At 49.3% G+C, this 23,659-nt stretch overlaps 1 protein-coding gene across 3 annotated transcripts in view; it reads left to right on the plus strand.

Moving 5' to 3' along the window:
* The window catches only part of LOC119111787 (target of rapamycin complex subunit lst8), a 96,326-nt gene that overhangs the window by 58,507 nt on the left and 14,160 nt on the right, over positions 1–23,659 (plus strand). For all 3 annotated transcript variants that reach the window (XM_037235610.1, XM_037235609.1, XM_037235611.1), the window contains exons 5-6: positions 6,613–6,715; positions 7,867–7,969. In XM_037235610.1, the coding sequence (XP_037091505.1) occupies positions 6,613–6,715; positions 7,867–7,969 (206 nt within the window). The remainder of the gene's footprint in view (positions 1–6,612; positions 6,716–7,866; positions 7,970–23,659) is intronic.

Genomic DNA, 23,659 nt, shown 5'->3' on the forward strand with positions numbered 1-23,659 from the left:
GAAAACAAGCGACTTTCTGCTAAAAAAGGTATCGACATTACAAGTGGGGTGCGCGGGTAGTTCTAGGGGCACTTGAGATACTGACCTCAAGTTTTACCTCGTTTGACCTTAGTTGGCATTAAGGTCAAGACCTAGGAACCTAAGAAATGACACAAATGAATTTACATACAACTCTACATACCCTGTGAATTTGGCATCTCCAGCCCTGAATTTTTAGACATCAGAAGGCTCAATTTATCCCCCCCCCCCCCCCGCCAGAGCGCGTCACATGCAGCCGACCATCCAGGCACAGGTCAAAATTTCTCACAATGAGAGCATATAGTAGACGCACGAATTACACATTTAAAATCTAGGGGGCCGTAGCATTGCTTGGTAGGCCGAAATGGCTGGCATTTCCTTGTGCGAAGTCGTGGCTAAGTGTTAAACAAATTATCAGCAGTCAAGACTCGGCGCACAGTCTGTCGCCGGCACCTCAATTAAGGCAACGCCGTACCGCCGCGGAGGTGAACTGCGCACAATTAACGTTACCGCAGCCGAGATAAGACCGCGGCCGCCGCCTGACCGGCGCCCCAGACCGGACGGCTGTGCGCGCCTGTGGCCCCGGCCCGTCCGCAGGCGGTGGCTGCTGGCGGGAGTAGGCGGTGGCCGGTTCCGGTCCGAGCACTCGGTGCGGTGGCGAGCGGTCGCAAACGACCGCTGTCCCGAACAGCGGGTGTCGATACGTCACCCGCACGCGGCGGCCGGCTGGCTGCAGTGGCAGCTTGACACCGCACAGGGGGGCAACTGTGTACGGAGCAGGCCGAGCCGGGCAAATGGCATCACGCCACAGCCGCGACGTCGTTTACGCAGGTGTACCGTTAACCGGCTTTAAAGTGCGGTGGTAGTGACACCGACATAGTTTGATTGCTTTATTAGCCAGCAATCTCTTATGTCACAACGAAACTGGCAAACGATGTCGATTTTTTCAAGCGGTCAGCGTTGGCTGTTATGTTATTCCTCATGATGAGTTGGGTGACCTTTTTCTTTTGTAGTAGATGGCGAGCGTTGTCTTGTCCTGGCTGACTGACTTGCATCCGAAAAATGGACATCCTGAAAGGCACTCAGCCTTCCGGCTAATAAGCTAGAAGGTGGAGAGGTTAGAGTTTATTTACTAATCACTAAGGGTTAAGAGTTTATTTACTAAGTTCCGGTAGAAGAGACGGTGCAAATTCTGCTTGAAAACATCTATCATCACCCAACCATCACTCCTCCTAAACTCTTCCCTCCCTTCTGGAGAATCGCCTGCGAACATGTACGACAGAGGCGCCATTTCGTGCACCAGGTGACAAACTCTACCGACAAAAGAATGGAGTGGCCATTGGGTCCGCCCTGGGACAGCTTTTTGCCAACGCCTATATGTGCCACGCGGAAAACGAAGTCTTGTAAATGCATCTCTCTGTCCCGCACTTTATGCACGACATGTCGATGACATTTTCGTAGACGTCAGCAACGAAAGACAACTGATCGAACTAAAAATGCAATGGAACAGGATTCAGTGTTTCGATTCACATGCAAACTAAGCATCAATAACTGCATTTTATTTTTAGACATCATATCATCACTGACATCACTGCTGACCAACGATTCGTGACAACAGTGCACAAAAGCCAGCAGATACTGGAGGTGCCTCAGCGCCACAAGCGAGTGCCCCGACCGGTACAAGATCAGTGTAGTGCGCTCCCATCCCCGAAGGGCCTTTAAACCCTGCTCTGATTGAACGCAGCTAGACAGTGAGCCGCATCGCATCAAACAAGTCCTGGTAAATAATGGCTTCTCCAACAGCGCCACCGACCATGAGACCAGCGGCTTTATGTCACGATATCAGACAAAAACTGACGCCATCAAACATCAACCGAATCCAATCAAGCTGTTCTATCAGAATCAAATGCTGATAGGTATACGACAGATGAGCGTATCTTCAATACAAAATACCTGAAAACGTCAAGCCAGTCAGCCAGGATGACAAGATAACGCTCACCATCTACCACAACAACAGGGAGGTCATCCAACTCATGAAAAATAACCTCACAGCCAGCTCTGACCCCTTGAAACGAACCAACGTCGTTTACCAGTTCCGTTGTAACATGGGAGATTGCACACTCCTAGAGCAATCAAGCTTCGTTAGTGTCACTACCACCACACTTCCAAGGCGGTTGATGATGCGCTTGGCTGACAGTGCTCCAAAAGAGCACGTGCGAAAAGAACATGGCCGGAACATCACCCGAGACAATCTCACCAGTAACATCACCATCATAGCATCATCGTCTAACAGGAGGAAGCTTTATTTTCTGGAGGCTGTCACGATCAAAGCATCGTCCCTGGAACTGAACAAGCAAACCAACCCCTCAGCCACTCTTCACGTCGTTTAGGGACGATTGATACCATCCGTAGATAGTATATCTTGCTATTCAGTACGGGTTTTGACGCTTGAATTCTTATGTTCCTAAAAATGTTAACCACTTAATTTTGACCATACACAATTTGACGATCGAACTAAACTTGGCGATACCTAGTTGTTATACCTCACTGGTTATACCTGTTATCATATGATGCTATCATATATTCGTCACCTGTATGTTGTGTATGTGTACATTTGAAAATGGGAGATGTAATTTTGAAACGTCAGCTCAATTAATGTATGCCAAACTTTGGCCAATTACTTTTTAGCCTCAATGATGAGCAGGCAACCACAATCAGGAAACTAGAGCAAATGCAGAAAAAAAACTTATTAAACGTATCTACACCAAGGTCTTTAACAAAACACACACACACACACACACACACACACACACACACACACACACACACACACACACACACACACACACACACACACACACACACACACACACACACACACACACACACACACACACACACACACACACACACACACACACACACACACACACACACACACACACACACACACACACACACACACACACACACACACACACACACACACACAACACACACACACACACACACACACACACACACACACACACACACACACACACACACACACACACACACACACACACACACACACACACACACACACACACACACACACACACACACACACACACACACACACACACACACACACACACACACACACACACACACACACACACACACACACACACACACACACACACACACACACACACACACACACACACACACACACACACACACCACACGCGCGCACGCACGCACGCACGCACGCACGCACGCACGCACGCACGCACGCACGATATCCCTCTCTCTTTCTCTCTCTCTCCCCTCTCTCTCTCTCTCTGTTATGATATATATATATATATATATATATATATATATATATATATATATATATATACTCCCTGGCGGATCCTTGTTAGAGATTGCGTTGATGCGCACAGGTTTCAACACAAAACCAGCAGGCACCGAACGATGAACTTGGCTGCGCCGTCTGATACCGGATTGGCTGGGGAACCTCTCTCAAGCCGGTCCGACAGCGGTCAACAAACCCCAGATCTGTAGTATATTGTGTGCGCTCTTCCAAGATCAGTGCTGCAGACACCTATCAAAATTTGACCTACGGGTGAAGAGTTGCATGAGTGCGGGCGTGAGGGTGAAGGTCTCGAGCCCTCATATTTAATTCGCAACGACTACCAGTGCTGCCGCTGTCCTTTGCGCAGACTCGCAACCACTTTGGTTCCGTTCTGTGCAGCTGCAGCTACGTTTCTTACCTCCGTTCCTTAACACTTGTTCGGGTGGGTGTCAAATTGCCCCCCCCCGCGAAGGTTTTTCCGGAATGGCTTTCGAACGGCGCGGCGTAGCCGCGCCAAATTTTGCATAGCTGTAGAAAATTAAATAGCGGATCGTTTGATGTAAAAGTTTAGATGTGCCTTGTAAAGTCGCTGACCTATGGCTGGTCAGTCAGGCGATGGTTTCAGCGAAGGCAATTTCTAGGGAATCGTTCAATGTCATACAACAACGGGGTGTTTGACGAAGCCACACATCTCTGAGATGCTTTCTTGGGCAACACAAACATTGAATGAGCAAATTACGTTGACCTAAGGTCAGGTATGAAGGTTAGACCAAGGTCAAAACCAACCTGGTTTATCACTGTAGGGCTTGCTGTATGGGATAGTTTCTGGTACTCATTTCGAATTTATTGATAGCAGGAACCGCATTATACATCTTCCATTAACTTGTTAGATGTCAATAGGTCATTGACCCAGGATAACTCAGGTCGATAGGCTTTTAAGAACATACTGCCTAGCGTAATCCTTGTCGATTATTCAAATGCGAAACTCAGAGCAGTTTTGTATTATATTAGTCACCATGGCCTTCAAAAGGTCAAACGAGGTCACTCACCTTGATTGAGCTTGTGATCTTTCACTTAGAAGCAGACATCTAGGTTCTGGGGGCACTTTGGAGACCAACCTGGAATTTGACTTCGTTTGACCTTATTTGACCTGAAGGTCATTACCTAGGAATCTCAAGCTTTGACCTAAGTGAATTTACGTACAGGTCAACACACGGTGTAAATTTGGTGTCTCTAGCTTTCGTAGTTCCCGAGATCTCAGGGGAGCCAAATTGGTTCCCCTGCCCGAGCGAAGGGTATCTAGCCGGCCACCCGGGCGCATGTTAAAGTAACAAGTGTAACCAGACCATTTTCCGCCATGTGCTTACAACGCTTATCGCCGACGATCCATACTCCCCACAATCTTGAGCTTACGGCTCTCATGTGCGATCGTTTTGATTTCAATCACGCACAGTCCTATCTTTATCTAGGGCGAACTTTATCCGCATGATCCCTGTCGCTACCTACTACCATTTGACCGCGATCATTCGCATGCGCACTTTTGTCTTACCGCCTTCCGAATTTTTGTCTTTGACAGGCTTTTTTGCTGGCAACGGTCATCCCATATCATATTTTGCCTGCGATCTGGTTCATGCAAGATTTACGCACGATCATTTGCTGTTCGTCTTTTGCCCGCATGACCTTTTCCACTCGATCTTCTGCGAGCGATATTTTTCCGCACGACCATTCACCTTACGCTCTTTTGCCCGCACATCCATTTCCAATTGCGGCCATTCCTTATTGATCAAACATTGCAATTGCTGGCATTACCTGGGTGCAAAATACGAACGACATGGATGCAAGACATTCAAGCTCGCGACGATTGTGACGGACGTAACGCACTCGTATGGCTAATTTTCCGCATTCCGGTTGGCAAAATGCCATTGTAGAGATGGAGGGTTGCGAGAGATTTTGTTGTGTCGGCAGAAAAGAAACATTAACATCTACTTGACAGTGTTACGCACACTTGAGCGCTTGATTACATCACATATCACGGCTAAGGCGCTGTGTGATTTATGCAAGATTGTAGTAAACACTTTTAAGGGCTAGAAGCGCAGACTCCCGAAATCTGATTTCGCCGTCTGTACCAGTAAGCTTTTATCATCGTCCACATCAAATGACATGATACTGGACAAGCTCGCCCAGAACTTCGTCAAACCTGGTGTTCTAATTACACTCCTGAGTGTAGACATGTGTGCTCCTGGTCAGCCTGGCCGCGTTCCCACGTGACGCACGAGCCAGACACCCTCAGCACCGCCTTCTGACGACGTGCAGACCCTTATCATAGCCATATGCGCTTAGTGAAGCATGCGGCTCCTTCGGGCAGTATTTGTATGCTATCTTTTTCCTTGCACTGCGCCACGCTCTCGTCCCGTGGTCCGTGATGTGCAGCAGCCGGCTGCCCAGCTGCCGTCCGGCTGATCAGCTGCCTTTCGGCTGTCCAGCTGCTGTCTGGTTGCTCAGCTGCCGTCCGGCTGCTCAGCTGCAGCCCGATTGTTCAGCTGCCGTCGGATGCACAGTCCTTGGTCCAGAACCATGTGCCTGGTCGTGGGTGGTCGACCGGGGTAGTTGCGTCGGGGGGGGGGGGGGGGGGGTCAGAAGCAATATGTGCGGCCGGTCCTCCGGTCTGGAAATTATTACCTGGGTCTGTACCAGGATATTCTACAGGGCAAAGTCAGGACACGGTCAGTAAATGAGACGCTGGTCGGACCGTATCGGGAGTGGCTACCCTCGCTGACATCCCCTCCCTCCAATACCGGCTTCCTCTCCTTTCTGTCTGGACGCATGGAGTTAGTGTTGTCTTATTGTGCGTCACAAAATGTATGTGGTTTCGATGGTAGTGTCAACGTTGCTAAATTAATAGGAACTGTGGTGGTGTAAGGGAACATCATGCTACCTATGTCTTTTCTGAGATATTCTGAACAGTACGTCTGGTGTGCTTGCAGGTGTCGTTTTATGACAGGGTGCAATGTGACGCATGTTTCAATCGAAAAGAAGCATAAATGATGAAGCGACGGGTTGAGGTGCCTGTCTTTTGCTATGCTAAGCTTCCTGAGTATCGGCAATCATGGTCACACTTCTCATCTGTTGGCTGAAGTGGGTAGCTCAAAGTAAGTGTACCAAAAGCTCTCCCGCTCAACAGAAGATGATGGATTCTCTGCGCGATGCGAGCATGTGCTCGCGGGATATTTGACGCAGCTGAACGCCGGCAGATCCCGGAGCCGGACTCGGCGTTCCAGCACATCGACATCGACAACAACGGCGAGCTTATGGCCGCCATCAACACCAAGGGCAACTGCTACGTGTGGGCGCTGTGTGAGTGTGCGACGGTTCAGGCGGGCGCATGGGGAGGGGCTTCAGTGGTCGTGCGGTGTATCGGCACCGGTCGGCGCCCTTGGCCCCGCTCGGAGCGCTGCTGGAGAGACATGGGCCGTTTTGACGAACTCCTATTTGCCCGAAGCAGCTCCGGGGGATTATGATTAAAATTGTTTTCATGTAAGCATTGTTGCAACTTGCAGCTACTTTCCTTTAATTGGTAGGATAGTTGGGACCTAAATTATTCCCTGAAAGCTTTTACAACCCTATGCTTTGACAAAACATTTTCAGAAAAACGTCTCGGAGCGATTTACGTCGTGACCACCCGTGTAAACAGCTAGCGCCGAGGGGGAAGTCCATCGGCGCCATATGACCAACGTAGTTGGTGCGTCTCAAAACTCAAATCATCATCATGAGGGGGAAGTCTGACACATGTGGCCCGCTGGGTGTGGGGAAGCATGCGCTAATGAGGCCGGCTGGTGGTAATGATGCGCGGTATAGTCGCTCCCATGTGACGGACTGACATTGACGATTTGGAGGGGGGGGGGGAAGGGGATGGGGTAGGCATCCACCCACCCAGCCATTCCGGCACCCATCGGCGCCGGCCAGCCGCCACTTGGGCCGCGCTGGGGACCGCGACAGATGGTCTGTCGGCGCGGTGATCACACACCTCGTCCCGTCTCCGGAGTGGTAATGGCGGCCGCAGAGAGGTCTCCCGCGGGGCGTTGCCTAATTCGTGCCGCGATGGCGACACCGGCGCCGCTGATGGTTCCGACTCGACGAGTTATGGGCTGTCGTCTCCCGGCGCGGTTCACCGGAAAGTGTCGCGGATTACCACGTAAAGGATAACGGCTGCGTGCCCCGCCGGAGGAGCCTGCCGCGCGGAACGTGGGAGTTCGCTGTGGAATCTGTGATTTGCGTGTGTTTTTGCGTAGAGTTTTTTTATCATCGTTTGGCGAGTCAAATTGCTAGCACGGCTGTTGTGTTGCGTGTGAGACCTCGATTCTCTCCGCACACGAGACTGCTGTCGGGACGGACAGAAGCGTACGTTTTGTGGCGAGTGGCGATGGCGGCATGAGACGCGCCGGAGCGGCCCATCGTGACCCGGGAGAGTGGGACGCGCGCGTGACACGCGGCCCGGGCCGTTGCAGCGGCGGGCGAGACGGACCAGGCGCCGGTGGAGATCACTCCCAAGCGGAAGATCGAGGCGCACCGGCACTACGGCCTGAAGGCGCGCTTCTCCCCAGACGGCGAGTGAGTACCGTCGGCGGGCTGGGCTCTGGCGTACCACCACAGGGTGTGGGGAGGGGGCTGGTGTCGACGGGCTTCCTCCAGGCTCGGAGGAGTGCGGGGGGGAGCTGCGCTCGACAATGCGTCACGGGACGGAGATGGGACGCCGGGCACAGGGACGAACCGGCGCGGTCTGGTGCCGCTAAAGCTGACGGATTGACTTTCGACAGAATGCTGCTCCCGAAGTTGTGGACATTTGCTTGCGCCTGGGATGTGCTGGGCGTCGTGGGCTTGCAGCAAACGCCAACCAGTACGGTGCCTTTCTGCAATTCTTAATTCATTACGCACAACGGGTCTGTGGTGGTCAACATTAGCCCACATGTGGTAACGCACATCACGTCCATGGACTCGCTCTGAGGCTAGCAAAACATTTAAGACGAATACGGTCCCTCTCTGGTTACTGTATAGTGTCTACTCGTGTATCAGATTGATGAGATCCACCCACATTAAAACATTCAGAATCGTGACCAGTGCGTGATGTGCTGTCTACAGAGGCCCTCCCTGGTAGGGCTGCCTTTACCCAATCCATGCGCTACCCGTGGGATTGCGCCCTTACCCACCTGTTACCCATTCGTAGTTCGTTCTGCCCACTGTTTGCCCAACCACTCTGGTTTCTGCGGCACTTTGGTGCCAAATTATGAAAAATTAGGAAATTTTACACCCAAAGTCATGTTCTGCATTCATGATTGCACAAGCGAGGTGAATTACACTATTTATGACAAAATAGTGGAGGCAGTAACATCGTGTGGCCTTTTTGGAAGTCTACATCCGCAATTTTGTAAACGCCTTGAGCATAAACGCAATTTCCCAAACCTGAACCCAACTCAACCCGTCACCCATTTTAGGCGGCTGCCGGTGGGTTTCACCAACCCGTAGACTTCTGCAACGTGCCATACAAAATGCCTACGACTTCAGCCATAGGACTCAGTAATGCCACATTACTTCGCACACACACTCATCACCGTGCGAGTGAGCCATCCAAAATGTAACCCCGAACAAAATGCAACGAAATAAAAAAGCTCGCAGTCCAAAATACAACGCAGCACCAGGTTTTGCCATCGTACATTTCAGTAGCTCGCGTGGTGGGCATGTCAGCGTCCGCAGCACACCGATCTGAGAATCAGTGTTGATTATCAGAGATCAGACGTGGGTTCCGCTGAGCAGAGCGCTGCGTAGGTGAGGCCGCGCACCTTTAGTTAATTACAGTTTGCTGGAAGGATGGCCAGATAGTACTGTAATGCATATTGAGCAGCCATTTATAACGGCCTCGTTGCGATCTGTCTTCTGAGAGGATTACCCTCCCGACCCGACCCGGAACTCATTAATTTGTTAAATTGTCAAAAGTACCTTTACGCCGTCGGGAAACCCGGACTCATTTTCATAATGCGGCGGTGTTAGTGCACACAGTTTAAAGTCATGTCATCGCTCAGCAAGTAAATGGCCGGCCCAGATTGTGCCGTCATGAGCAGGGAGAATGCATGATATCATCCCACGCACCTTAATCTCACCGATCAAAGTAAAGGACATGAAAGGACGATGGTGCATACTTGTATTTCCACTTTCTCTTTGAAGGTCTTTGTGTTTTTTCACGTAGCCGGATGGCGAAGAGAAAGCACGGCGGTGTACATTCTGTTTTTCCCATTCTTCATTTACCATCGTAGGTATTTCACATTGACTGATCATAGCTTCGTGTCGAGTCAATGCGTCTAGAATCAACGCTAAAGTCATGCAGACAGCAGGCGCACGCACGTTTACGCACGACACGCCCGGAGGTCGTGGATGCACAGAGAATCTCACTCGGTGTTTCCGAGCTGAGAGTGGCCGGCTCAATGCGCGAGACAGAAACCCTGCCGACCCGGTGTCGGGACGTCACCTGGAAGCCGACTGTGCATTTGAGGATGTCTTCCGGTGGAACACCGGTAGCCAGCGTGAGCTCTGAAACGGTGTATGTGCAGCCGATGTGCGCTGTCTGGTGCTCCGCCGCCACTCGTCGCCGCTCTCGCAGAAGACAGCATGCTCTCGCAGGAGAAACTGACTCTCACAGGAGACATCCGACTCTCGTAGGAGACAGCTAACTCTCACAAGAAGCTGCTGATATTCGCAGAAGACAGCTGACTCTCACAGAAGACAGCTGACTTTCGGAGAAGGCAACTGACTCTTGCAGGAGACAGTTGACTTTCGTAGGAGTCAGCTAACTTTCTCAGGAGACAACTGATATTCCTAGGAGACAGCTGACTTTCGCAGGAGACAGCTGACTCGCTGACAACGCAGGCTTCGCGCACTAGTCACCTCGTCCTGAGCTCTGTACAAAATTCCGCTGACTGCTGAGTCTGAATCTAGCCAGGTGTATCACTCGGGTCAAAAACATGTTTAGCTTTCCGACTGCGTTTTTCGTTAAATTCCCGTCGTTTGAGTTACATTTTTGGCAGATGTCTCGAAAATTAAAACTATGTCGGTTTTCTTTAGCCGTTGCCGTGCACCAGCAAGTAACGTCTGGCAGGCGGGAGGCGGGAGCTCAAAGTGTGTCAGGGGTGCGGCGAGAGTGCCGTCAGACAGGCGCGGTCACGGGTGCGAGTAACCTGCTCGGGTTATCACCGTACACACTGGGAGATCGGAGGCGCTTGAGGAGACCGAGACAAGGCCTGCCGAAAGGATCCGATGCTTACTCAATTGCAAAGTGCGATGGCAGTTTTGTGGAAAGCGACATGGATATGTATTAAGTTGTGGAGGTTTTCGTGGTTTACAAATACGATATAGTCAGGTTTCAAGGCACTTTGTGTCGCTAATATGTCTAAATACACGAGACTTGCCTTTATACAGACAACGCAGGCGTGTGGCTCCTTCTTTTGTCCCGACACCATCGCCCGTGCGTTGACGGCGTGCTGAAACCTGCGCTTTCTCAGAGAGCAGGGCCAGGATGCTTGAAAAAAGCAGAGTTGCTTCGACAGGCTGGTATGAGCGGATGCTGCTTTCAGCCCCAATTACAGTGGTCCCAAAGGCACATATCCAGTCACAAGAATCACATTTCCTCAGGCCAAGAAGTGGGATGATAAGCTGGACTGGGAAATCCAATGCCGGTGGTTAGGTGTTCCAAGGGCCTGTAGAATATGTGTTCAAAAGTGACGAAGATTTTGTCGCTGTCTTATAATGAAGATATTGGCCTGTCACATCTTATAGGCAGCCCGCAGTGATTACTCGCTCAAAAAGTGCGGCAGCTGATTGTTTATTATGCTTGCGTCTGCGATACAAAAACTGCTGGTGAACGGAAGAACGCTGTGTGACGATGCGCTTGTTGCTATTCCATGTTGTGTGACCACCCGCTTATGCTACCACAGTGAGCGTCAGACCACAGGGGTGAGGTCAGGGCCGTCAGTAGCCGGGCGGGTGAGGTGAGAACCTTTTACCGTCGTTGGACCTGCCCACTGTCTCCACCTCTCCCCGCTTGGACCCGTCAGCGCCAATCAAGCGTCTCTTCTCGATTTCCCAGACCTTTGGTGAGATCTTTCCTGCCGTAGTCTGGCTGACAAGGAGACTGACATCGTGTGAAACATTGCCTAGTCGTTCTGGAGTAGGCGATGGCGGAGACGTGTTGCGTGGTTTGACGGGCTCAAGCTGGGAAATGGGTCTGACATGACGGCTGTGCCACTCCGGAGATAGATTTGAGCTGAGAATGGGTCTGACATGATGGTCTTGTTGCTCTGGACATATATTTGAGTTGGGAATGGGTTTGACACGGGGACGCTCGTGTCAGTCCGGTGATAGATTCGAATTGAGAGTAGGTCTGACATCTGATATCTGAATGACGTCTGACATGGCGATTGGAGCTGGGAATGGGTCTGACATGAGGACGCTCGTGTCGCTCTGGAGATAGATTCGAGCTGGGAATGGTGCTGACATGACGGTCGTATCAACCCTATCATAGATTTGAGTTGGGAATGGGTTTGATGTGAGGACGCTCATATCACTCTGATCACCTGTGGTGAAAGTCATAGCCGTTTTGCAATATGTATGCCGTAAATATGAAAACATCGTCCATTTCTCCTCCACAAAGCTTTTTTAAAAATTCGACAGCCTTATAAATATTCGACAGCTATGGTCATGCTGGTAATGTCAGCTATGAAGTTATACGATTGGTGTTCCCTGCAGAAGTGATATGAGCGTCACTAATTCCCGCAACATTTTTTTAAGGTCCTTGATACCCATACACAATTTCCTACGGGTTCTGAATCTAGTTTGGGACTGTTTGATAAATAAACCCTGATGGATGCGTGGGCCTGATGATGCATATTGGTGGCTGCCGGATGTCAAGATGCCCCATGACACCAGTGCTAACTGGGGGCGGGGCGCTCTCTCGTCTCCGACTGTGAATCGTCACGCGCATGCGCACCGTAAGCTGGTCGGCATATGTGAGAGCACTGTGCCCGTCCCCCAGCCGCCTCACTCACAGCGCCATTCCTCACGACTGCGCTCCGCGTCTGTCTGCGGTCGTCTGGCCGGTCTCTTCGCGGCCGATGCCGTTCAGAAGCTCCGCTCGCGCCGTCCCTGTCTCAGGACATGATATCAGCTGATGTCTGTCTCTCGGCTCGGACACGGGGGCGAGACGGTATCGTATATATCGCGTATATCAGTTGAGCGTGTCCCGCCTGCCCTCGGCACCAGACGTCATACGCGGAACATTTATCACCGGGGAGATCTTGAATCACAGCAACGTGTCAGACGTTTATTGGCTGGCATATGTTCAGTGATAAGTGTCAAGCATATTGCGCGGGCATTAGTGTTCCGTCCTTCCGGGTACGCTCGCAGAAAGCGGCGGTGTGTGCTAGACCGTGACGCGTCGAGTGATGAGGTTCGCTGGGAATCAGTCCTACAGGCTCAGAGTGGACGAAGGCGGGTCGTCTGCGAATGATTATCAACGGCTCCGATTTGTTGGGTGATATTTGACCGTACTCAAGATTACCATGTCCTGGAGCAGACATGCTCCTTGCCATGATGCATCTGATGGCGAAGGTTCGCTGACGACTGGCCCCGACGCTCAGAGAATGAGGTCGTCAATAAGCTCGGTGGCCGTTTAGTAGTTGCTCGGACACGGCCACCCCAGGCCAGGATGACTGGCCAGTTGCCGGATAGGCAGAACAGCGTGCCCGCGCCGTTGAGTGTACCGGGACCGGGAATCGTCCCCATTCTCGTTGAACGATGATCCCAGAACATTTCCCACAGGTCGTGGGAATCGCAAGCTACATACCATACAGCGGTACAATACCCTGCTCATGCTCTATTACCGCTCTGTACCACAAGTTATAACTAGAATTACTGATGAAGAAATGTTAGGACTGTTCAGATCCTTAATGGATGTGAACGGAGAAGTGTGCATGAAATAAATGTTGATTTACTCATTTTAGGAAGTACCCAACCTCCCCTTCCGGCCACAAATCTGTGGTACGGCTCCTCATTATTCAGCCAGAAATCGCTAATCTCCGCTGGTATCTCTATCGAAAGATCCTGCCTTCGGCTGAGCCAGGGGCTGTTTTTGATACTACATCTCGTGTGACACGTAGACAGTGGTCAAAGGCCCTACATTCAAGGGTATTAAAATTTACGATCCACCTATCTTTATAATTATCTTTTTTGCTGCCTGCTGACGTCCCAGCTTCCCTCACACGACATTTCTGTCGCCCATAACCGTAGGCAAATATTCATAGAAGAATGATGCCTTCGAGAAAACGAAATAACGATTGCTAAGCTTCCATCGTCCCTGGGCGCAAAATGACCACTGCAGTCGACGCGCCCGAAAACTCCAATGAACAACAGAACAACTTCCATCGTCCCTTAATGGATGTTATGCTGCTGGAGTAGATGTTAGCGTGTGTCATGAATTTTGCCTGCTTGGAATCATTATTACGCCCTTCTGTGTCTTGTTCTTTTAACTGTTGCATGGATTGTAAGAATGAATCGCTTCATTGAAAGAAAAAAATACGTCATTTCATACTACCCTGGTCCTGAAGACTTAACAGATAGTTCGTAGTCTCTTCGTACCAGATATGGCCACTTTTTTGTCTGGTAGAAACATATGAAATGCTCAGTCGCGAAAGGTATGGCAGTTGTTATTATGCCAGATGGCAGCTATCTTAACAACTGATATAATTATGAACTGTCAGTTTGAAATTCTCGTGGCAATAATCGACGTCCAGTATATTACAAGGTCCAGCTTAACAGCGTTATGAAGAAAACATCGGCTATATTGCCGAAACTCGACATTTCAAGCTGCGCTGATGGTCACTCATGACGATGAACACTGTTTGAAAAGTCGTGTCATGACACTAAAGCCATGTTTGCTTGATAACGCCGCTCAACCAGTACCTCCTGGTATAGCGAAGGCAATTTATTGTCAGCATGAGAATACCAAGCTCATAATACCAGAAATCAGGAGGGCAAGCCTTTTTTGTTTACATCAGGGCATTGCAAATAACAGCTCAGGACGACTTTGAATGGAAAGGAAAAGAATGACGAGCTTATTTCAAAGTTTGAGACAAAATGCTAGAAGCGGTGCGTCATAGCCCCTAAGCGTTAATGCGTCCAATGCAGTCGCAAGCGCACGCCACTACCCTCAAACCTTCCAAAGGGTGGACTATGGACCCCCATCCAGGTGTTCGAAGGGCGCCTGGATTTTATATACCCATATGAATTTTATCCACGTTTATGGACAGTCTCTTCAGAAATCAGGATGTGGCCACAGTAAATGAGCTCTTGAAAACGTTCCTAAAAGGTCCTGTACCCATTGATCGGCCAAGAAGCTCTTGCTCGTCTGAATTGGGATCCCATGTGAGAGAACGGGAGGGCTAAAGCCGAAAAGGAAAGTTGTTTTGGACCCCGAGGCGAATCTGTTGGCCCCTAATATTGTAGGGCCCCGCTGACACGCTCATTCCCCTTCCCTTGACGAAATTCTGGCCACGCCCTTCTGTGGAATGATAAAAAGTCGCCAAACATTATACGAGGCATGTTACCACGCGGGTCGATGATTTTACTTTACAGTCTTGTGCACATGCTTGGCCGTTTTATAACCATACTTTATAAAGTGTGGAACAAGGGCCTAGGAAACATTGCAGGGGTGGGGGGAGTGACCTACTGCTTCCACTACCCAGATTGTAGTGAACCTTCGAGAAGGAATGATAAAAAATGTAGGGATGCCCCGCCAACCATAGTGCTTGGTCTTATCGTCGTGGAGATTTTGAACACGTCTGACAGCTATTGCTCTTCCTGCCCTAACATCAAAGTGATCATCCATATTGCTGTGACGGAGGAACTTCTGGAATCCGTCTTAAATAATCACACGGCTTGCGAGCACCCTTCCTTAACGGAAACGGGAACGCAGTGTGGCATGACGGGGCCTGGCGCAATCCAGTACAGGGAACTTAATCATGGCTTTTTCATAATGGACAGGCCCCTCGTAAATATTCGTGTTTACTGCACAGCATTCGTTTGATCTGCTGTCATTCTATCCACAGAAAGATAATACTAGGTGGTGATACTTGTACGATAGAAGAGGCAAAGCGACCATTTACGAGCAAATACTACCTATTTCGGTCTTATTGCGCGATCGCTCCGAGTAGGAAATTTTATTGCTGCAAATGGTCTCGAAGAAACTTTAATAAATGTAGTCGGTTCAAAATGATTATGTTGCTAGTGCCTCTGTTACCTTCTGATGCCGACTTGTTCAGCAACTCGGCTTGCCTCCGCCTACAGTAGGCGTGGTTCACCTGGTGACTGTCTATCACCAGCTGCTGCTGCCCCGCTCTTCACAGCCGTTTTCCAGGAACTCGTCGGGCGCTAGTCGCCCACATGCGCGCCTTGTCCGGCTGGCATTGTCGCGAGGCACTTCTTAGATCGTTCGGACAGATCTGGGGATTGCCCCGGCCGTATGGGATGGGGCCGGCCTTCAGCGTCTGGGGCGCTGCGCCACCATTAGCATTTTAAGTGCTTGCAGAGATAAGATTTGACCGATTCGTTCGCGGAACCTGACGCGCCGGGACATCTGTTCCGGCGGTGACGAGGTGGCCGACGTGATGAACTCGTGCCGGGTCGCCATGACAATCGCCGGCACGCACTGGACGCCCGGTGGCGTTCGGGTACACCGCCTCCCTGTCTCTGCCTCTACACTGCCTCCTCTACGCTGCCTATTATCTTGTCTTGCCTCTCTCTAAGTCGCTGCTGGAGTTACCACGTCAGAGTTGCCGCTGTAGTGGACGGCGTGACTAACGTGTGGTGTTTCTGTGCATCGCATGATGGCGTTGTCGGTCTATGGGTGTGAAGTTTACTGACCGGCGTTATGTTGTTGGTGTTTTGACCTTTTCTCGTCGTATTCTCGTCGATTTCGCTGTGATGAATCTTCCTTATTTGTATATGCATTTTCGGTCAGGACGCTTTTCTCAAGTTATCTGATTCTAAGTTTCATGCCCGTTACATCTAGTAGTTAAATAAATGCCTGTTTTATTGATGATGAACGCAGTTCGTTGTCGAAACTCGCAATCAAGAGCTTAATCTGGCTGTTAGGCAGATTGCCTTCTGTCGTTGGGATTCTTGGTACTGCTTCAGCGCAAAAACGCATCGTTAAATGGCCGTATTTGTCTTTGCCACGGGCACAAAACAGCCAACGTGATAGGACCATCACGGAACATTTCGATGTCGTCATACATGTCTCGTTGAAATTCCCTCAAGTGGCGCTCAAATGGCTGCATGAGTTCGTGTGCATCAAGCAAGAGAAACCAGAGGATTTGAGGGCTTATAAAGGACATGGCTGTGAATTGCAAAGAATAATCATGAAAACGGCGATGCCAGTTCGAAACCTCATGCAAACTTTGAACAGTGTTTTTAAAGGGAATGTGCCTCATTTGGAGATATTGAAGCAAGCGTAAGGCATGATGAGACAAATTTGCTTGCAAGTATTTGCATACTTCTGAGAGGAAAAATATGCTATAGGCAACACAATTTCTCCTTTTGGTAAATATGCTCCTCAATATGTCATTATTCGATTGTGCTATGTAACGCTTGTATGACGTTCAGGTGCTGTCAAACTAGCCGTGCGAAATTGCTACCTTAACACTCACTTGTAACACTTTACTCGCCGAGAAATGGCAGACTACCCGCCGAACCACGCCCAACTTCTTATCTTATGTAGCACAAAACGCGAGACGCTAGATGTGAACGGACTGACGATAATATTCTTCTTGGCCTTGAACTTCGCATGGCCAATGGGCCGGCAGAACCTGAATGGCGTTGCTGTGGCGTTATGCATGTTTAAATGACTTTGAAACATTCTGCACGGTTTTGCGGCTGTTGAGCTGAGGAAGTGGAGAGTTTTAGGTATTAAAGGGAGTGTTCCACACTTTTATGGGGTTTTAAACTGAAAAAGCCGTGTTGTAGATCATTCGGTGCAGTTCACAGCCCTGCCCTTGTTTAGATCTAAACCCCCTCTAGGTTCTGAGCCACACGCCCGCAAAGATAGAGAGAGAGCATTTGAAGGTCATCTTGGCATTCGTGGCGTTATAATAACGTTATTCAAATCCTGCCATTCCATAAGGCATGCGGCGATTAAGGCAACAAAAATAGTGGTTGTAGGTTCTTTTATATTTGGCGTTCGTCAGCACGATTTCCAGACATGACGGCCGTCAATTGGCTCTCATTCAATGATGTGCAGTGCACGATGACGAAATAAAGCAAAGACGTATCGAAGGGCATATTCACTAAGCAGAGAAATTGTGTTGTTTAGAGAAGTCTTCTGCTTAAAAGTGGATCAATGGTTATATGTCAGCTTGTTTGATCATATAGATGCTTGCTCTAATACTTCAAATGTAAGACATTCCCTTTAAGATTGGCAGAGCTGTGAACTGCACCGAATAATCTTCAAACTGACTTTTTCGGTTCGAAACCCCCATACAAATGTGGAAATGTCCCTTTGAGCGACGCGAAACGACTGGCCACTTACAGCAAAAGGCCTGCTCATGTTGCCTGCCATCCCGGATCAGGTGTGATGGCGGCCCCCTTACTCCAAGCCAGGCGACGTCCACGGTAGGAGGCGTGGACGTGGCCGGCGATCGGAGCGGCATCTGCCGGTGGTCGTACCTCCGAGATCAGTTGACGCGCGGCGCCCGGCGGACTGCAGGCAACTTCATGGGACTGGTGCTGATTGTAAGGAGCTGCATCGAAATTACTTCGGGCCGAACTAAGAAGTGCGTTCTTTGTACAATACTGGTGTTTGGTGAGGAGTGTCAGTTAAAAGAAATGCCCCACATTTGAAGAAAGTGAGGCAAACATCAGATATGATAAAGCAAGCTAACTTTTAACTATGGGCTTGCTTTTTGAAGTATTACAGACCGCTCTAAACTGCACAGTTTTACTATTTCGTAAATATTTTGCTCAGAACGCTATCGCTTAACTATACCATGGAATATCTTTTTGACTTAATGTCGCTGTCGGACTGGCCGTTTCAGAATTGGCACTGTAGCGAACGAACTAACTCACTTGTAGTACTTCAGCTTGCGGAGCGGTGACGTTAGTGGTGCTGGAAGTATTAACTGAACCGAATATCGTTATGTTCTCGTGTTTTGGCAATTTTTCTTGGTTGTTCGTAATTTTATATTCTTAATTGGCATTCACATGCTCGGTCATGGTGCTATTCATAAATTAGTTAATTCCGAGTCTTGGCATAGCAGGATCATAATATAGCACAAAACGTGATTTGCGTTCAAAGCTTGCACTGAATGCATTGCTTTGGTTGAGGATCCACTGAAGTCCGTTGATGCTTGAGGCTGCGCTGACGTACGCCAGATACGGCTAACTTGACAATCTTTTTTTTCTTCTTGGCCTTGAGCACTCCATGGCCGATGAGGAAGCAATATTCGCCTGAACTGTCTATGGCGTCATGCATGGCTGGGTGGCCGTGGCCGTGGTGGTAGCCGTCAAAAAGTCTACACAAAATAGTCTGCACAAGCTCGTGCGTTTCAAACCTAGAAACAAGACAGAAAGTCTTAAAAAATGGTAAGGCTGTGAAGCGCACCGCATGACCTTCAAAATGGCTATCTCAGTTCAAACCCCACATTCAAATGCGGAACACTCCCTTTAAGAGCCAGCCCAGTCTGGGGTGTCTGAGCAGTCGCGCGTCAGTGGTTATGATCCCCAGGTGAGGATCTCCTACGCCTGGCGATCTGCAGTCTCCGGTGCGAGACACCTCGGTGACGAGCATCGGCGATCGATCCGAGGAGTGGCGGCCGGCGCGCAATGTCGCGGGCAGGGTGCAGCACTAAGGAACTGCCAGGCCAGCCGGCTATTAGTGTAACAGCTCGGTACCGTGGACTGCTCCGTCCTGACTGGTGGCTCGAAAGCTTCAATGGGCAGTCGCTTCCAACACGAGGACAACCATGATAGAATATAAAACATAGATAGGTCTTGACGTGCAGGTAATGCACGTGCATCGTCTTGTTGGGCTTTTCCAAAAACATTGTTCGTTGAAATAACCATTGGGAACAAAGGTGAATGCGACGTGATTGTAAATATACAGTTCACTGGTCATGTTCCCGTGGATAATGACGAAGCTGGATTCGAGCAATCTATTCGCCGCTTAATTGGATTCCTTGAAATTTAATTTCAGTGTACCCGTTCTTGCTATCGTGCGCATCGGGAGTCTTGGAATCGCGCAGGGACCGGCTTTTTCAGCGTGCCCAATTGATTTCCCAATGTTTTGGCATGTCATTGATGCATTGTGTTGCATCTGGCCTCCAGTGGATGCTCGTGGATGCGTCCTTTATCCAGTCTTTATGGAATGATTTGAGATGCATCATCTATTGTACCGTATCGTAAGTGGGACACCCTTTCATTGATTGACAGCGAGCTGCGGTTTTGGCGGCGATGGTGGGAACATGAGGTTCTGACACGGCGAATATGACGCCCATTAGAGGCTGTGATGGTGCCTGAAGCAGCCCCACCGAAAGGCGGCATTTTCGTCATTAAGTTACGCGATAGGGGTATTAGAGTGGTACAGCTTGTGTACTCTTCTTTCTGGCTTTTTCGCGGCAAAATGCATGCTTCAGCACACCATTAACACGACAGTAAAACGTCAACAACGAGAATATATATATATATATATATATATATATATATATGTGTGTATGTGTGTGTGTGTGTGTGTGTGTGTGTGTGTGTGTGTGTGTGTGTGTGTGTGTGTGTGTGTGTGTGTGCGTGCGTGCGTGCGTGCGTGCGTGCGTGCGTGCGTGCGTGCGTGCGTGCGTGTGTGTGTGTGCGCGCGCGTGTGCGCGCGTATACCCGTCCCAGATTTGACTCATGGTATCGTCACACATGCCATATTTCGTACTGTAACGCTCCTTCGTCTTGCGCGACGAGCGGTGCGGGAGCGGGACGTCAATCAAACGCTAGGTTTCTCAGCTAGTCGGTAACCTCGAGGCTAATTAGCCACGATGTGGGTCGTTCAGCTGTCAGATTCTAGCATGGCGTAATTGCTAGCGGTGCGACGATTTTATTCGTATTATACTGATAGGTTACCGTATGAATATACCGTTTATAACAGCATACACTTTTGTTATTAGTCTATCTGCAGAGTATGAAGTATGAGACTCAAACAGTATTAATGTTGGCTGGGTGCGACGGTGCGGTCTGTCAGCTTGAAGTGACTGATGGATTTTCTCCATTTGGTTTTTGTTTTGCCCGCATTATTTCTGTGTTCTGGTATTTTCTCGCTCATACAGTAGACAAACGCCCGAATTATTTTAAGCTGGCTCGAATCTACGCATCACGAACTAATCAATTACACCTCGAATCCGACACATTTACGCGTATTACACAGAGACCACGAGAATCTCTGAACAATTCTCTACACATTGGCTGTCTACATTTCTCGCAAGCCACGCGTGAAGTCCCGCGCCGTAAAATATGGCTCGGATTTTCTCTAGTTGTTTGCATCGGAAGCGACAAAGATCATGGTCAAGAGTGAAGCAATGTGCTGTCCCATATTTCCTCTTGTTTTGTAAAGCTTTGAGAATTGCCACTGATAGAAATGCATGCCAAGCTTTGTGATATATATATATATATATATATATATATATATATATATATATGCGATATGTACCAAAATGATGCCTTGATCGTTAAGAAGGTAAAACAACAGGTCTTTCCATCTAATAAGATGGTGAACAGAGCATCACTGACAGCCAAGACCCGGCAGTCCTCGGAGTGCATCAACCCCTGATATGTCGGCGAATTGGATAGATGGATCCAGCAAAGCTGTTGGATTCGTGACCATGAGCTGGCTCAACAGGTTGATTGTTCGACCGGGCTCATTATAAAGATCATTAATCGCTCGAACAACCGTAAGATTGGCGCCAGATGGGTTCTCAAACTCCGCGAACAAGGCAAAAGGACGCCTACCGCGAAGCCAGCGCTAGACTTTTCAATGCATACCGGGTGGTTAGAAAGGGATTTCCCAGTGAAGATCACGGGAGATAAGTGCCGTGTTCATCGCTATCAACCGGAGACAAGGCGCGAGTCGGAGGCGTGTTAGGAACAAGGCGTGGGAAGAGGATATCTTGGATCCTCTGCACGCAGGAAGCTCGTATCTGTCTCCTTCGCGGAAAAGGCCATAGTCGCGATACTCTGGGGACAAGATGGCATTTTTTGGCGTATTTCCCCGAGCGTGGGAAAATAATCAGCAGTGCCCGCTGCAAAAAGGCGCCGCGGAAGCTCATCAGAGCCGTTCATGGAATAGACCGGTACGCCAGGTTCTGAATCCTTATCCGCCATGCAACGCCCGGCTGACGGCGCGCGGGACACGCGGAAAAGGCGGCCCACACCACCGGCGGGTGGAGCGTCATGCCCAAATCTACCGTAAAGTCCAGGTCTCGCGGCATCAGGCTTCCACCTCTTCGGTCTCCGGAAAACTGCCCCCGTGTGGTCACCACTTTCAAACTGACGCCAGGTGAAATGCGCGGTGAGGAGTGAGTGAGTGAGACCAAAGCCGAATCTTTTGTCCGTGGGGATTTCAGCATTCGTCCTATCGCTGGAAAGAGCGCGCCCAGATGGATGGTAATTGGGGGAGAAGAACTCGTGGTTAGTAAAGGCAACCTAAAGTTGAAAAGTTTGAGATTTTTACATCAGTTTAGGTCTGTTGACATCTTGAGAAAATAACGTCACAACAGCACTGAACTGGATGATTGTCGAATATTGCACAGCCAAAGATGTAGAGGCATGAGTGTAACCAACGGGGAGGAGGGAAGGGTTGCCAGGGAGGCGTTATATACCTCCTCTCCTCCACAATTCACGATATTTCCTGCCCACGAATGTCACCCGTGCAATGCACGTTTTTCATGTTTTTTCTGTAAAAAAAAACATTCGGGTTGTTTTCCTCCAGATTTCAAGCCCCGCTCCTCCCACTCCGATCCTGATTTGTATCCTCCCAATCTCAGCGGCTAGGTCGCATCCATATGTGGACGTCAGCACATGTCAGGTGCTGGTATGTCCAATATGAAGTATCACATGTCTTCTTATGTAAGATGACGCACATGTTTCTTCTGTCTGTACGTTATGGACACGCCTACATGATGTGCGTACTGCCGACCAAATGGTGTGTGGGACGACGGTTTGACCTGTCCCCTTCCTGGCTCGTCTCTTCCCATAGTGCAACTGCGGTAGCTTCGATGCTTTAGATATTGTACGCCGATTCTAGGTTTGCAGGAGGTTTTCTGATTTTTTTCAGCTGTCTTTTGAAAAAACCGCTCCCGCATTGTTGGCAGCTTCGCAGATTTCCTGGGCCCATTGATAATCTCGACAGTAATGGTAACCTTATTTAGAGATTCTGAGTCCGCTGGTGCTTGAGTTTTTAGGTGACCACGGTACGTTTACGTATGATAGCAAGACTGCTAGAATATGGGACAGAGCGGGAGATAGCTTGAAGTGAACACACTCATATATGCTGATGTGGGTCCAAAACAGACTACGACTCTAAAAACCGATTGATAGCATAAATCCCCCTGACCTGGACAATGGCTGGGTTCTAGCCGGATTCTTCCTCATCTAATGATTCCATAATTGATGGTCCTTCCTACGGGTTTTCAGTTAACAACGATCTTTTGCTCAAGTTTAATTCCAGTGAAGTGCAAAACAACGTTATCAATGACATCAACCAAACGTGGGATGGCAATCAACTGTGATGCGGTACATAGTTGATTTTACATAATTTATCAGTGCGAGAATTTTACACTACTTTTCCAAATCATACATAGTCTGACATTATGAATCTATCGCTGCATTATTACAGGGAACGAAATGATTGCGCAGCTACTGAGCATCTGTGAGGGCTATAAGTTATGGCTAAGATAAATCTGCTCGCCTCATAAATGTGTTGATTCAAGCGCGGTACCGACCATGGAAGATACGCCACTGCCAGAGTATCTTAAATAGTATTATTTTGGCTGATGATTGCAGTTCGCGCATTTATTTGCGCAGCAACTGGCCGCATTGACCAAACGTACTTGAAAAGAAGACCAGCTCCGACGGCTCATCGATCGCGCTTTGCAGCTTATTCTTAGTGGTAGGCTGTACCGCAGTGCAGTTGGGTACGGCGGTGCAGCAGGCATGGAGCCGACTCGGGAGCGT

The sequence above is a fragment of the Pollicipes pollicipes genome, unplaced genomic scaffold (assembly GCF_011947565.3).
Source record: "Pollicipes pollicipes isolate AB1234 unplaced genomic scaffold, Ppol_2.1 Scaffold_7261;HRSCAF=8764_pilon_pilon_pilon, whole genome shotgun sequence".
NCBI classification, from domain to species: domain Eukaryota; kingdom Metazoa; phylum Arthropoda; class Thecostraca; order Pollicipedomorpha; family Pollicipedidae; genus Pollicipes; species Pollicipes pollicipes.